Here is a 15,037-nt window from a genome sequence, read left to right on the forward strand (position 1 = left end):
AGAGACGGGGTTTCACCATGTTGACCAGGATGGTCTCGATCTCTTGACCTTGTGATCCACCCGCCTCGGCCTCCCAAAGTGCCGGGATTACAGGCTTGAGCCACCGCGCCCGGCCTATTGTTAGTCTCTTAAGGTGCCAAATTCATAAACTTAATCACAGGTATGTATGTATAGGAAAAAACACATATGTTTAGGGTTTGTTATTATCTGCGGTTTTAGACATCCACAGGGGGCCCTGGACTGTATCCCCCATGGAGAAGGGGGGAATTGCTGGATCTTTTAGTAGAAGCAAGAGCAGCCTCATGTAGGGGCAAATGCTGGACACTAGTCAGTTTCAGCTCCTGCTGCAAAGTGAGGGGATCCTTGTGGCTCAGCCCGAGGGCCCCCTCTGGTCACCTGGGGCTCCAGTCTGCTTCTTGAACCCAAGGGCAGACACTTGCTGCAGCCTAGGTCTGAGAATGCACTTCCTTCACCAGGACCCATAACCCCTGCCCACGAAGACCTGTGGAGGTCAGGGCATCCCCTAATGCAGGTTGGTCAGGACCTGCCCCTGCCTGCATCAGCACCTTCTGCTTCTCCATCCAACCTGGCAGGCCTTATACTCTTCCACCCCCTGTGGAGGACTAAGTGTCTTGAACTTCCAGAACACAGCCAGGGCCCCACACTTGGCCTGGGGAGAAGTTGGGAGGCCTAAGCAGTGGTTGGGGGCCACAGCAAGGCACTGCACACGGTGTGGGTTTTCTTTCAGGGATTTATTAAGGCATTGAGCACAGTGTAATTTCTAGCCAACTGAAATGAATTCAAGGAAATATATCAGGACCTGAGGGATGTGCTTTCAAAGTTACTGGAAAGGATGATGAGCTGAGAGTGTGTGTATAGCCATGCCCGTGTACAGCTACTCCTGTGTGCAGCACCCACCCTGTGCAATAATGTTCTGCTCATGTTCCTGTCAGGAGGTTCAGGCTCCTCGAGAGCACCTGAGGGTTCCATCACTTTGGTGCCCAACATACACATGCCCTCCCCATCTGGTGCCAAGAGGCAGAAATGACCCCTGTACCACACAGCTGTAGGAGAGCATCCCATGGATGGAGGGACTCAGCTGGCCTGACCACAGTGCAGGGCACAGAGGTATGAGGCAAGCAAGGTTAGATCTGAGAGCCTCTAACACTAGGAAGGTGCAGCTGGTGCAAGGCACGCTCCCACCGGGTGTAAGGATGGTGGGAGCCACAGCCTCTTCTTGGGCCCAGAAGCAGCCGGTGCCAGGAGATGCAGGCCCAGGGAATCTGTCTACGGCAGCTGGGTCTGCACCAGCCTCCTTTCCAGTCACACACTCACTGCTCCTGGGAGAGCAGGAAGGGCACGCCTTTAAAGAGAAACTGATAAGGGAGGAAGGGCAGGAGGAGATGAGGCCAGTCCACTGATAACACCTCAGGCCAAGTGTCACAGCTGCAGGCATCAGCCAGAAACTCCAGGCTGCTCATGGTCACTGGCAGTGCTGAACTGTCTCTCCACTTTCTTTTGGTCCTTTATCTTGAGTCCAATGTCCACTCTCTTCTCAAAGAAGTTCACCAGCACAGACTCCGTCAGGATGGAGGCCAGGATCTGCTCGAAGGAGATGCACCAGTCAGTGTCAACAGTGCCCCCAATGCGGACTGTGGGACTGCAGGCCTCCCCACCCACCAGCACTGTGTCATCCGCGAGGTCTTCACACGGCAGGGAGCCTGTGCTGACCACTGAGTATGAGGACATGGACATGTCATCTTTGGTTTCATCATCAGACAGTGGCTGGGAGGGTGAGCCCTGTCCCTCGCCGCTGCCTGCCTCCACCACCACCTGGCTCTCCTGTGGGACTTTCCCGAGGTGCATGTCTCCACCTCCTTTGGCTTGGGGGTCTCCTGCAGCTGGGGGCTGACGCTCCCTGGCTGTATCCTGATGGGGTTCAGGTGCTGGTGGCTCGTCCTCCTCAGTGGCACAGTCCCTGGGCTTCCTGACTGTGCGGGCCGAGAACTTCTTCCCCACCTCTCCGATGCGGAGCAGGAGGCTGGCCACCGTAGCGATGGCGTGGTACAGGTCCTGCTCCATGGGGTCTTCACTGAACATGTTGTAAAGCGTCTTGCACAGCTCAATGAACTGTTCCTTTTAAGGAGAAAAACAAAACAGGGAGATGGTAAAAGACCAGTCAGAAGGGGTCCATATTAGCCAAACTGATGACTTGGGCCAGCCTAAGGATGTTGGCTCCCGTCTTAATCATCTCTACGAGGCTCATCAGTCCCATTTCACAAGATCAGGACAGAGGCTCAGAGAGGGAGAGTGGCTCAACTAAGGCCACATAGCTCTTCAAAAGGCTTTCTTCTCCAGCTGCCTTTCTCTCGGCACATACAGCATGCCAGTCTGACCTGGAGCCTCCTTGTTTCTAGGTCTGTTCTATTTGCAGAGGGAGATGGAGTTCTACCATGACTCTAAACCCAGTCACTCCAAAGACTTCTTTGGCTTTTTACATTTTTAATCAGAAGCAACCTCAACTTGGCCTTTGAATGAAGCTCTTTAGAAGGTGACAGTGAGGAGAGTACAGCCTAGGTGAGCTGAGAAGGGAGCTCCTGGGGAGGGTGGGTGCTAGGTCCTTAAGCCACACATCTAGGCCCCCTGGCCTAAGAGCGAGAAGACTCCTCATTGCATGTAGTGCCCACTTTCCAGGCCTGCAGGGTGAGTGCTCAGATTGCAGAGTCCCCTACTGGGCATAGCCAGGCGGTGGATCTGGCCCAAGGGCCATGGTTAGGCTGGTGCTCCAGACTTGCCTTTGGCTGAACATTTGCAGTTTGAAGCTGGGGTCTCCCATTTTCTGGCTGTGAGACCCTTGGAAAGACACCATGCTCCCGACCGGCAAGACCAGTGAATGAAGAGTGGGCTGTGGAGAGGCTGTGTGTGCAGAGCTCTGGGCAGTGCTGGGAGGGTGCAGGGTATGGAACACATTCTTGTCAAAGGTAGCCTATGAGCCTCTGGATCCTGATTCGTGGACACTCAGTCTGGGCAGTGGCACCATGGAAACACACCCCCATACAAGGCCCTGGAGCAACTGGTTTCTTGTCTTTCTGGAATCATCACTGACTGGCAACCAGGACTACTGGCTTTAGAGGCAGGGAGGAGCCTTCCCACCCTCAGGAGATGCTGCAGTGTGGGTGCTCTGATATTAGGGCCCAGCCTTGGCCAGAGCTCTCCAGAAATGTCCACTGTAGGCTCCCATGGAGCCTACCTGGTTCATCTTGGGAAGATCCTTAATCGTCTCCTTCTGAACCTCTTTCTCCTTGGCCCACATTCGAAGGTAGTGCCGATAGTCTGGAGAGCTGGTCCCCTTCTCCTCTGCGGGTTAGGAGGAGAGAGATTAATCTTTGTCACGTGAGATAGAGGGCTGGGGGCTGACAGCAGGGAGAGGAGGGGTTGGGTGTTTTCTGGCATGGAGTTACCGGGACCCTATTACAAAACATCCTGTCATTTGGGAAGGTGGTTATGGGAAAACAACCCAGAATAGCCACAGGTTTCCCCTAAATTGCTGAAGTGATTGGACCTAAGCTGATGACAATGGGTCCACACTATCTTCCTTCAGATGGAGTCACAGGGCATCTGGAATAATTTGCAGTTCAATCTGGAGAAGCTGGCAAGAGGGGGCTGGCTGAGCAGCACCAGTGGGGCTGGTGGAGAGCGCAAAGCCTCCTGTGGCTGCTGACGAGTAGCTGTGCACCCAGAGGCCTGCTTCCTGATAGGGGCACGCATCTGCCATCTCCCAGGGTAGGGGGCTCTCTGACAGTGACTGGGCAAGAGACTAGCAAGGAAGGGTGTCCCAATGCTGGGATCTCTAAGAACAATAACAGAGAATGGCCTGTACCTCCTTTCTTTTCCTGGACATCCTCACTTCCACTTCCTTCTTGCTCTTCCTGCGGTAGTGCTTCTGGACAAATGGAAAAATAAAAAAAACATGAAGAACATTCTGCTGTTGGGACTGCAAACTCCTGGGGTCCTTGAGAGATGTAGTCTGTGTTTCTGTAGAGCCAGCCCCAGGCCAGGCCCTGGGGGGCAGGTCCCCCATGCCATGCCTCCTGCCTGGCCCACCCGGCCCTACCCTATGGCACCACAGCAAGGGCCTGAGCATTCCCTCACTTGGTCACATTAAAACAAAAGCCGCCAAACCCTCACTTCCTCTTTTTCAAATGAATGCAAGTCTCAACATGCTGATTTTGAAGTGAATGATGATTCGGGTTACAGATAAGTCTGAGGACTAATGAATTCTATAATTCCTGCTAGAACTGAGGGGAATCCTAATGACCAATTCCACCAGCGCCTGCTGTGCCAGTTGCTGAGGGGTTGTCTGTGCATAGATCCCGTGCTCAGCATAGTGTTTCCGGGAGGACTGCATTTGCTGGAGTTGGTGCACGCTACACTCCCTGCATGGGAACAGGCACCTGGGGAGAAGTGGTCGACCAGCTCTCCTGGAGCTGTTCCCCAAGGCAGTGTGGCTGGTGGGAGGACCTCAGGCAGGTTGGCAGCACCTCAGTTCTGAGCTGCCCTCACTGGCTGTTTGATGGCATTGAAGGGCACACCTCTCTTGGCTCAGGCTTCTCACCCTGGAATGAAGGCCCTGCATCCTGGGGGCTACATGCAGTCCGAGGCCAGGGCTCTGTGCCACCATGCCACTCTCAGAAGCATGAGGGACAAGCCTAGAGCGGCCTGCTCGTTCCACATACAACAGAAGGTTTCTCTAGTTTCTGTCCTTGAAATTAAGGTCCTCAAGCTTAAGTCAGCCTCTGCCACTGTCAACAGGACTGCCATGGGCATCTTGGTACACACTATGTTTTTCTCTTTTGAGTCGGTTCCGTGGTGTGCATTATCCCCTACGTGAAATCACCAGGTGGCATTATGGTCGGTTTTGCAAGTATGTTGCACGTCACCAGTTTGACTGCCAAAGCCCAGGGCCTAGAATGCTCCCATCACCTCAGATCAGATGCTCCCAAAAGGCTTTAAACATAGCACAGCGGTGAGTTCTAACAGGCCCTCAACATGCATGTTGTTCCTTAACAAAAAAGTGATGTGCAACATGAAGATTTTTCCTAGAAAAGCATCCAATATTCCTTCCAGCCTCCACTCGCCCACGCTGTGTCTTTCACATGCTCCAATGATAGCTTTTGTATTTTTTTCCTACTCACATGAAGACAGAATACCTCTAACATGTGGCTGAGGAGGTGGTGCCCTGGGCCTGCTCGGCGCCTAGTGTGCTGGGGGCCTTATTTACTGCCCACCCACAACAGACACGGAGGCGGTGCACAGGAGTGGCTTGGCTCTGGGTCCTTCTCAGGACTTATCCCCAGAGGATGAAGTCCCAGAGGGGTCCCTGGGACAAAGAGCTTCCAGTCTTCCTGACAGTTCAGGAGAGTGTTAGGAGGTACAGGGGGGTACCCCTGCCTTCCGGGGACTGACCTTGAGCCTCCCAGGGCAGGAAAAGATCCAGATCTGAGGCCAGAGGAGATGCTGGAAGGGACGGCAGAGGAGAGGCAGAGGGGCAGAGGTGGGAGGAGTCAAGGTCCAGAGAGACACAGACATAAGAGAAACAGGAATGAGGACATCCACAGGGGGCAGCCCCAGTCCCAGCTAGTGTGGCAGGGCCCAGCCCATGGTCCCCTGGGGAGCACCCCATGCAGCCTGGTCCCTGAGCCCAGATGGGCTGCTGGCCACTGCCCGAGCCCTGCAGGAAGGCTGTGGTGGCCGTAGGGCGCTGGCTGGGCATGTCAAGTGTTCCAGTGGCCACTCACCTTCTGAGGAGCTGTCCTCTGTGAAATAATGGGCTGCTTCCAGGGCTGACTCAGCTTCCTCTGGGCTCAGAGCTGTGCTTGGAGAGAAGAGAGAGAGAGGGCAGGAGGAAACAAGAAGATCCCCTCAGAGCAAGTCCCCTGCAGCCCTGGGCAGAGGCTCGCTTTCCTTGCCCACAGCCTGGCCGGTCCCAGCACCCGCCCATTACAATACTCGGTAATAGTTTTGATGGTGGCCAGGTGTGGTGGCTCAGACCTGTAATCCCAGCACTTTGGGAGGCCGAGACAGGTGGATCATGAGATTAGGCATTTGAGACCAGGTTGGCCAACATACTGAAACCCGATCTCTACTAAAAATACAAAAAATTAGCTGGGCATGGTGGTGGACACCTGTAGTCCCAGCTACTCAGGAGACTGAGGCAGGAAAATCCCTTGAACCTGGAAGGCAGAGGTTGCAGTGAGCCGAGATTGTACCACTGCACTCTAACACAGGGAGCAGTACCAGACTCCTTTTCAAAAAAGTTTTGATGGTGATGGTTCTGGTTTCTACTTTCCTTTTTTTTTTTTTTTGAAATGGAGTCTCACTTTATTGTTCAGGCTGGAGTGCAGTTGCAAGATCTCGGTTCACTGCAATTCCACCTCCTGGGTTCAAGGGATTCTCCTGCCTCAACCTCCTGAGTAGCTGGGATTATAGGCATGTGCTAAAACACCTGGCTAATTTTGTATTTTTAGTAGAGACAGGGTTTCTCCATGTTGGTCAGGCTGCTCTCGAACTCCCGACCTCAGGTGATCCACCCACCTCGGCCTCCTAAAATGCTGGGATTACAGGCGTGAGCCACTGTGCCTGGCCTTAATTTTTACATTTTTAGTAGAGATGCATTTCACTATGTTGGCCAGGCTGGTCTCGAACTCCTGACCTCAAGTGATTCGCTTGGCTTGAGCTTCTAAAGTGCTGGCATTACAGGTGAGAGTCACTGCACCCAGCCACTTTCCTTTTACATTGTGTTTGAAAAGGAATTACATATCCCAGGTAAAAATCCAATCAACACAATCAGCAGTCCAGTGAACAGCAGCTGCCCTCCTGCCCCAATGATCGTCTGGCCGGTGGACCCTGTGAGTGGTTCATGCTCCTATGGGCACACAGAGAGAGACCAGCCACGCAAAGGCAACTTGCTGCTCTCCCTTTGGGGTAGCTCAGAGGTTATGCCACATCATGCATGCTGGCCTGCCTCATTCTGTGCAGTCTTTGCTGGGGGTCACCAAGCAGTACCCAGGGTTGTGGATCACATGGTCCTGGGTGAGTGTGGCAGGGCATGGGCTGCAGCCCACCAGAGCCCGTGTTCTCTGTGTCTGGACAGGGCATGGGGGGCTGAGGGACTCAGGAGTGTCAAGGTAGCCCTGCATGCTCTCAACCCTGGGACCCAGGCCCAGTGGAGTCTGTCCCACCAGGGCCTCTCTGGTGAGCCAGTCACAAGTGAGAACAGCTATGTCAAGAACCTTTTAGCTCTGGAGGCACAGAGCAATGGGCTGCAAGCTTTACAAATCACAGGGTTGGTTCTGAGGGAGGCTGCTGACCTCAGATTTCAAGCAACAGCAGTGACCTGGGGCAGATCCACTCCTAGAGCAGAGCACCCGGTCCATGATATCCACTTGCCCAAGCCTTTGTTTCCTTCTGGGATGATGGAGATGACCCCCTCCTTGGAGCACTGTCCAAGGAGCCACCCATGCGAGCCCTCCCCCTGCACAGACAGCCTGTCGCCACTGCAGCCCCATTAGGCTCCAGCACCACTGAGAGGCCAGAGAGAAGTGGCCCTTCATGGCCATGTGACAGGATTCTCTAGCTGAACCTCTGGAAATAAACCCTTAAGAAACTTGACAAATTAATGCAGGTGGTTTCAGTTCCAACCCTGAAGCTCCATTCATGCCCCACCTCATGGTTTTTGGGTCCAGCTGCCTGCTTGGTGAGTATTCTGTTCCCAGTGGTGCCCAGTCACTCACGGGATTCTCCTCCATGTCCCTTTCCAGGCCAAGGCCCTGGTCTCAGACCTTTGCCAGGTGCTCCAGCTCCCTCCCTCTCCTCCAATGTGAACCTCCAGCCTACAGAGCCCCTGTGCTCCCTCAAGACCCCATAGTCCCACAGAGGCCTGTCCTCTGCAGCTGAACTTCTGGACAAGTGGGAGACAATGGCTGGGGAGTGCGAAGGAGGTTCTCACCTGGGGGAAGGTGTAGCTTGTAGAGCACCTTGAGTTTCTCTGTCAGGTCCCCGTGGTACATCCCGCCTGTGGAGGCCAGGGAGGGGGCTGGCAAGATGGCTGCAGAGCCCCTTGCAGGGCGTCTGAGTGGGACCCTCTTCACAGCCTGCACTGCCCAACTCCCCGCCGGAGAGTTCAGGGGGTGTCTCCCTCTTGTCTCCCTGGCACCCTGCTGGGAAGGCTCAACCCTTCCCTGGGGCTGGCAGACCAGCTTCTAGTAGCCCCAGACTGCATGCGTCGGGGGACAAGGCTCCTGCTGGACCCCAACTTGGCCCCCATGGGTAAACTGTTACTCCTGAATCTAGGGCCAGAGGCTCAAGCTGCTCCCTGCTTGCTATAGTAGGGACAGACTGGAGATGGTGGCATTTGGAAGGCTTCCTGGGAAAGGGTGTGGGAGGGTCAGGCCCCTTGTAGGCCCTGCAGGCACTCACTCATCCCCATTACGAACTCCTTGAAGTTGATCAGCAAGTCCTTGTTTTTGTCCAGGAGCCGGAACATGCGCCCTGCTAGCACAGGTGTGTGGGAGCCGCAGGCCCAGGGCGTCAGGCTGGCAAAGAGTTCCTGGAACTGGCTGGCATCAATCCGGTACTGCTCTAGGTAGGGCAGGCTGGGGTCCCGACGGCTGGCCACCATGCGGCTGCACCCCCAGTACTGGCTAGCCAGGTGTTTGGCCTGTGGGAGATGGTCTGGTGAGACAACCCAGCCACTAAGCCTGTGGGTTGAGGGGACCTCTAGGCTGATGTGCATCCACCCTCCCCCTCTGTCCAACCCTGCAGAGCTCTGGGGTGATGAGCGCTGGCCAGAAACTGCAGCACCTCCCAAAAGCTCTCAGGGTATCATCAGCCCCTTGTAACAGATGGGGAGAGGGTGGGCTGAGAAACACAGCCCTCCGCAGACTGCAGGGGGCAGAGCTGGCCTGCTGGCCCCAGAAAAGGGCTGAGCCTTCCTGGCAGGGCTCCAGGGAAACAAGAGGCCTGAGGCTTGCTCTCACTCCTATGACTTCTCTAGGAGGCGGGCAGAACTGGCTCAAGTGTTGTGACACTAGGGTCACAGCGCAGCGGCCACCTTGAGCACTGAACCTGTGGAGAGGTGGATGGGAACTGGCAACAAGAAGAGAAAGGTGGTCATTCCAACCATCAAGGCTGGGTCTTTTGCTAAAACCACAAGAAAAATTCTCTTTGCACTGGGGTTACTAAGAAGAGAGTATGGCCCCGGAGCCGTATGACAGTCCTGCCATGGTGTAGGAAGAGCAGTGCAGAGGACATCAGAGGTGGGGGAGCCTGAGAGCACATTTGAGCACCGGGATCCAGCCATGTCTAAAGCTGTGCATTGCTAGACTTTTCAGTTACAAGGGCAATGCATTCCCTCTTCTGTGTAAATGGCTTGAGTGGATTTTCTGCAATTTAAGAGGTCCTGCCTAAACTCCAAGAAGGATGTGATTGTACCACATGAGATTCAGAGTAAATGCATCTGAGGATGCACTTGGGGGATACACTTAAATCTGTTTATTTTCTGGCAGGAAGCTAGGAAGCTAGGAATGGGTCCTGCCCTAGCTCTGGGCTGTCACCTTAAACACCATGTAAAGGTCCTCCAACTCTTCAATTGAGAAACCGATGTCCACAGGTATAGCTCGGACCTAGACGGAAGGAGAAACAGGTGTATGGCTGGATCGCAAGCTCCTGCCACAGAAGTACGACACTCTGTGAGAGCATCCTCAGTGGAAGAGAGCAAAGGTGTGAAGCATCCTCTCAGTGGCCCAGCACTTGAGGGCGGACCCGTCAGGAGAGGGCAAGGCCACAGCCCATCCCGGGCCCCCAATCCACCAGTCAGCTCACACTCCCGGGCTCCTTCCCAGGATGGGCTTGGGGGAGCCTTTCTCTCCTCAATGTGCAGTTGAGGTCGCAGGGTGAGGGATGCTCATTTAGCTCCTGTCATCTGGATCCCTGCAGAAACCCTGGTGCCAACTCTGTGGAAAGAGCACTAGATCCTGCAAGCTGACACTCCTTTGCTTTAACGGGCTGAAGCAGTGAGTCTCTGGTGCTGTGACCCAATGTCCTCACAGTGTCCTACAAGCCTGTAGGAGGGTTGGGAACATGGAAACAATGGAAGAAGTCCCTAGCTTTGGGGGCAGAGATCACGAACAGGTCTTGCAGCACAGGGTGGCAGGGAGGGCCTGGCCCCTCCAGAGATGTGGACAGAAGCTTGTGGCAGAGACATGGTGTCTAGGGTGTGTGGAGGGTGGCAGCATGTTGTTGCCCGGGAGTGGGGCAGGGAACACATGGCACAGCCAGTGGGGGGAAGGCTCAACCCAGAGGGCATGTGGCCTTCAGGGTGGGAGCTGTCTGAGAAGCTTCCTGGTGACTCGCCCACCAGCAAAGAAAAGTAACTGGGACCTCTCCCCACCTTCTCATCTACACCTCTGTATCCCAGTCCCATGAATCCTACCAGGACGTACACACCAAGCAGTATAGGAGACTGGGTGTGGGGAGCCCTGCACCCACCCTGCTCTGTGAAAAGGGCACCACTGCCCCCAGGCCCAGCCCCCGTCCAGCCCCGCCGGCACCCATACCACACTCCTCTTGGCTGTGTCCTCCAAGGACTGGATCACTTTCAGCCTCTGTTTAAACCGCATCTGCTCAATGTCTTCAGCCCTCAGGCTGCTGAATTTCTACAGGCAGAGGTGACTTTGTGAGATGATGCCACCTGCCCATAGCCACCCAACCCACATACCAGATGGAGCTGCCCGGCCAAACTAGCCCCACTGACTGCTGACCTCGTAGGACACTTTCAGGAGCTCAAAGATGTCCACCTCTGCAGGGGGGTCATCTCCGCTGGTCAGCAAGGCATGGAGGTGTGGGATAGGAGGAGAGACACTCTGCTTATTGACCACATTATCCAGGTATCTGCAAAGGGCAGAGGACAACAGTCCAGACCACGCACAGGCAAAGGGAGCCTCGTTCCCACAGCTGAGTGATGCGGAGGGACCCAATCTTCACAACTCTCCTAACAAGGAGCATGCTGAGGACTGGGCACCCCCCAGGAGGGCAGAGGTGTGCCCCATCAGGGCCCCCAGCAAGTTGGAGCTCTACAGGGCAGTGCCCCCCACAAGGCCTGAGCATTAACCCTGAGGAGGCTGGGCTGTTTTCTGGGGTGGGGGGAGTGTCCCTTGAGCAGGAACCCTTTATAACTCCAGACCCTACCCTGATAGAAGGATGACAATCTTCCTCACTTTAGCAGGGCCCTGGGGATGTGGGATCTTCCCACCTTGGCCAAGAAGAATCAAAGGTTGAGTCACAGGAGAAGGTCTGGGGGAAGTGGGGTGGGAAAGCCTGCTGCAGCCCAGGGAAATCAGCTTCTCCAGGGACATAGTCCTGGGGATGGAGCCCTACCTGGGTCAGCTGACCTAGCCCCACCAGAGCTCATGGCCTCCCTGGCTCTCTGGGCTAAGCCTGACACTCAGGTGGGAGGAGGTAGCTGATTCCTCATGCCCATGACCTTGGTCCTACCCCCCGTCAGACCCCTACTCTGGAGGAGGCCCGATCCGCCTGTTGTAGGAAGGGGCAGGAAAACGAGCCACAGACTCCAGCTGCAGGCTGAGTGTCTTGACATCAGCGTGGGCCAAAAGCTACTATGGTCCACAGTAGGGAGGTGCCAACTCTGCTGGATCTACAGGGACCCAGGCATCACCTGGCCTGGACACAGGCAAGTGGCAGCATTTCCATTCTGTTCCTGGAGGGTGGGTGCATTCCAGACTAGGCAAATAAGATATGTAGGAGGGTGGGCTTCCGCAGAGCTCTGGGCCTGGCAGAGTGTAGCCAGGAGGTGCCGGGGCTTGAAGGCCAGGCTGGGGTCTCAGACAGTGCCTTTGTACACAGGACCCAGGGGAGGGGCAAGGCCAGGTTTCATAAGAGTCCTATGGGATGCAGGCAGGTGAAAGAGCTGAAAAAGGAACTCCAGGGAAAGGGCATGGTAGGCTTGGGCTGCACCACGGTAGGCCAGGGGCTGGATTCCAGACGGAATCTGCAAGGGATGGGATGTGGGGACTAAAGAGGGGGTGGAGGGGCTGGGATGATGCCAGGCCTTTGGCATGACTAGCTGGACATCACCAGCGGGCCCAGGGCAGGTCTACTCCCTCCAGGGCATGGGGGCTGCAATTGCAGCTCAGCTTGGAGAGGTATGATGGGGACCACCGGGTAGACATAGGAAAAGTCCAGCTATGCCACCAACTGGAATTGTGATCACTGGATCTGTGGTCACTGCTTCCTCTGGGAGCATCCCCATCCCCACATTTGAGCGGCGGCTATTCAGCCAGAACGCTCTGGCTACAGCACCTGCTTTATTCCTCCCAGCACCTATCACTGAGTGCTGCTTCATTTCCCATTAGAAAGGAGCTGGCTCCTGACCCCAGAGCACCTCTGGGTCCAGCTGTGGCCTAGCACTTGGTGGGCACAGTCACTGCATGCTGACTGGACAGTGCCCAGGGCTGGTGAGAGGGTCTGCTGTGAGCCCCCGGCAGGAGAAAAAGCCCAGCACATCACCTGCCCAGCACAGTCATGGCCTCGCCCTCATCGCTGCAGCCCAGCAGCTGCTCCATGTTGGCGTCCAGGACGGCCAAGGCCACCTGCAGTATCACCTTGATGCCCTCATAGAAGAAACAGTCGACAATAACCACAGCACTCTCGAAGGGCATGACACTGAGGAAGAGGGTCAGGAACCAGGACAGCGAGATGCTGGAGATCACCCCCAGGTCCTGCATCTTCTCTGAGAGCTGTGGCAGGAAGTCTCTTGTGAGCTCTTCGAAGATGCCTTGGTCCACCAGGGCTCCTGTGGGCAGGATGAGCAAGGTTGAAGGTGAGCCCACCCCATGGCCTGGGCGGGCCATGGCCTGAAGCCCACCAGCCCTGGCCACTCCAGCCCTGCCAGCTCTTCAGTGAGGGCTGAAGGGAACTTGGAGTGCCGGGAGAAAACAAGGATGAAAAAACCCTTTAAGTCTTCTCTCTACAGTTCCCAAACCACTGGGTGAAATAACTGTTTCTTCCACTACACTTGAAATTTATTTTGGGGAAATACTAATTTCTCCCTAAGGCATGAGAGGTAAACTGGCTGTGTGTCCAATTCTGATGACTGTGAACAGATGCAACTCTGAAGGACCCCAAGAGTGGTAACTCCAAACACCAGACGGCAGGGGAAGGACAGGATAACACACTTGAATATGAACTTGATTAAATACTCTTACAAGTCCATTTCCATTTAATAACAGATTTTACTGGATGTGAGTTCAATAAAGTTGAGCATCAGGTTACATGGGGGATATATATTCTTTAGTTTTGATGTTTGAAATTTTCTATAATCAAAAACTTGACAAAGTTAGATACATGGGAATTTGGGCTCTGAGGGGACTTTTACAAACCACTGAATATGTAATACTATCCTCTAACTCCTACGGAACCCATGTGAAGCCTGGATCTTGGCCTGGGAAGGGCTGCCACCCTCATGGAACCACCAGGCACCTGAAGACTCAGGCAAGGCAGCACCCGGGACACTCACCCACCACCCTGGTGTTGTAGTAGTCGGGCAGCATGCGCTCGCACAGGGCCACCAGGAGCCAGAAGGCCTCCTCCTCACTGCCATAGAGCAAGAGCACTGAGGTCACGATGTTCATTGCCTGCCGGGCACAGAGACAGCTGGTGAAGGCTTGCACTACTGGCCAGCAAATAAAACTGTCTCTCCCCACCCTTCCCAGCTACCCCCTCCCTGCAAGGGCCCACATGATCACTTCTTTTTGTTGTTGTTGCTATTTATTTATTTTTGATACGAAGTTTCGCTCTTGTCACTGGGGCTGAAGTGCAGTGGCATTATCTTGGCTCACTGCAACCTCCACCTCCCAGGTTGAAGTGGTTCTCGTGCCTCAGCCTCCTGAATAGCTGGGATTACAGGTGCCTGCCACCACACCTGGCTAATTTTTTGTATTTTTAGTCGAGATGGGGTTTTGCCATGTTGGCCAGGCTGGTCTCAAACTCCTGACCTCAGGTGATCCACCAGCCTTGGCCTCCCAAAGTGCTGGGATTACAGCCATTGTTATTTTTATTTTTCAGGTTCTCATGGTGAAGATTAATGGCCTCCTACAAGTAAGTCTGCCTCCCCAGGAGGGTTAGGCATCCGGTAATGAGAAACTGCCTCTGCCCAATTCCAGGAAATTCAAAAGGCAATCTGTAGGAAATGGATTTAACAGAGTCAACCAGCTCCTTCAAACTGGGTCAGAAGGTACTGGGAAACCAGAAAAGGTGGACATGAACACATCACACTTTTGTGGAGCAGTGTCTAGTGTTGGAGGTGGGACGCATGACCAAGTTGATGTGGAGGGGAGCCACATGGCCACAACCCCACACCAAGGCCACTCACTCAGCACAGCACTAGGACCACACACAGCCCTAGCTGCTAAAAAGACCTTTAAGGCAAACAGAAAGCCATCTGACTTGGCCAGAAGAATGCCTAGATTTAAAATCAAAAGCTGCCAGGAATGCTAACCTAAAGCATAATTAGATACCTTCATGCCCATCACTATAACAGCAACAATAACAGAATATACCAAGTGTTGATGAGATGCAGAGAAATCGAAACCCTTGTGAATTGCTGGTGGGAATATAAAATGGTGCAGCTGCTGGTGAAGGAGTATGGAATTCCTAAAAAAATTAAAAATAGGCCACGGCACAGTAGCTCACACCTTGTAATCCCAGCACTTTAGGAGGCTGAGGAGGGCAGATCACTTGAGTTCAGGAGTTCAAGGCCAGCCTGGGCCCCACAGTGAGACCCTGCCTCTACAAAAAATACAAAAAGTAGCTAGGTGTGGTGCTGTGCACCTGTAGTCCAAGCAACTCAGGAGGCTGAGGTGGAAGAATCGGTTGAACTCAGTAGGTGGAGGTTGCAGTGAGCTAGGATGATGCCACTGAGCTCCAGTGTGGGCAACAGAAGGAGATCCTGTTTCAAAAA

General features: G+C 54.4%; 1 protein-coding gene across 5 annotated transcripts in view; it reads right to left on the reverse strand.

Annotated features, from left to right (window-relative positions):
• Positions 1-737: 737 nt before the first annotated feature.
• Positions 738-15,037, reverse strand: part of TBC1D9B (TBC1 domain family member 9B) — a 50,161-nt gene continuing 35,861 nt past the window's right edge. For 2 of the 5 annotated variants that reach the window (XM_017517279.2, XM_017517275.2), the window contains exons 11-22: positions 13,595-13,712; positions 12,586-12,871; positions 10,821-10,950; positions 10,617-10,715; positions 9,615-9,683; positions 8,479-8,719; positions 8,009-8,074; positions 5,799-5,870; positions 5,467-5,517; positions 3,881-3,943; positions 3,251-3,357; positions 738-2,136 (exon numbers count right to left, since the gene is read on the reverse strand). In XM_017517279.2, the coding sequence (XP_017372768.1) occupies positions 1,456-2,136; positions 3,251-3,357; positions 3,881-3,943; positions 5,467-5,517; positions 5,799-5,870; positions 8,009-8,074; positions 8,479-8,719; positions 9,615-9,683; positions 10,617-10,715; positions 10,821-10,950; positions 12,586-12,871; positions 13,595-13,712 (1,983 nt within the window). In that variant the 3' untranslated portion in view covers positions 738-1,455. The remainder of the gene's footprint in view (positions 2,137-3,250; positions 3,358-3,880; positions 3,944-5,466; positions 5,518-5,798; positions 5,871-8,008; positions 8,075-8,478; positions 8,720-9,614; positions 9,684-10,616; positions 10,716-10,820; positions 10,951-12,585; positions 12,872-13,594; positions 13,713-15,037) is intronic. The other 3 variants (XM_017517277.2, XM_017517276.2, XM_017517278.2) reach the window with 3 other exon arrangements.

Source organism: Cebus imitator, unplaced genomic scaffold (assembly GCF_001604975.1).
Source record: "Cebus imitator isolate Cc_AM_T3 unplaced genomic scaffold, Cebus_imitator-1.0 Scaffold625, whole genome shotgun sequence".
Lineage (NCBI taxonomy): Eukaryota > Metazoa > Chordata > Mammalia > Primates > Cebidae > Cebus > Cebus imitator.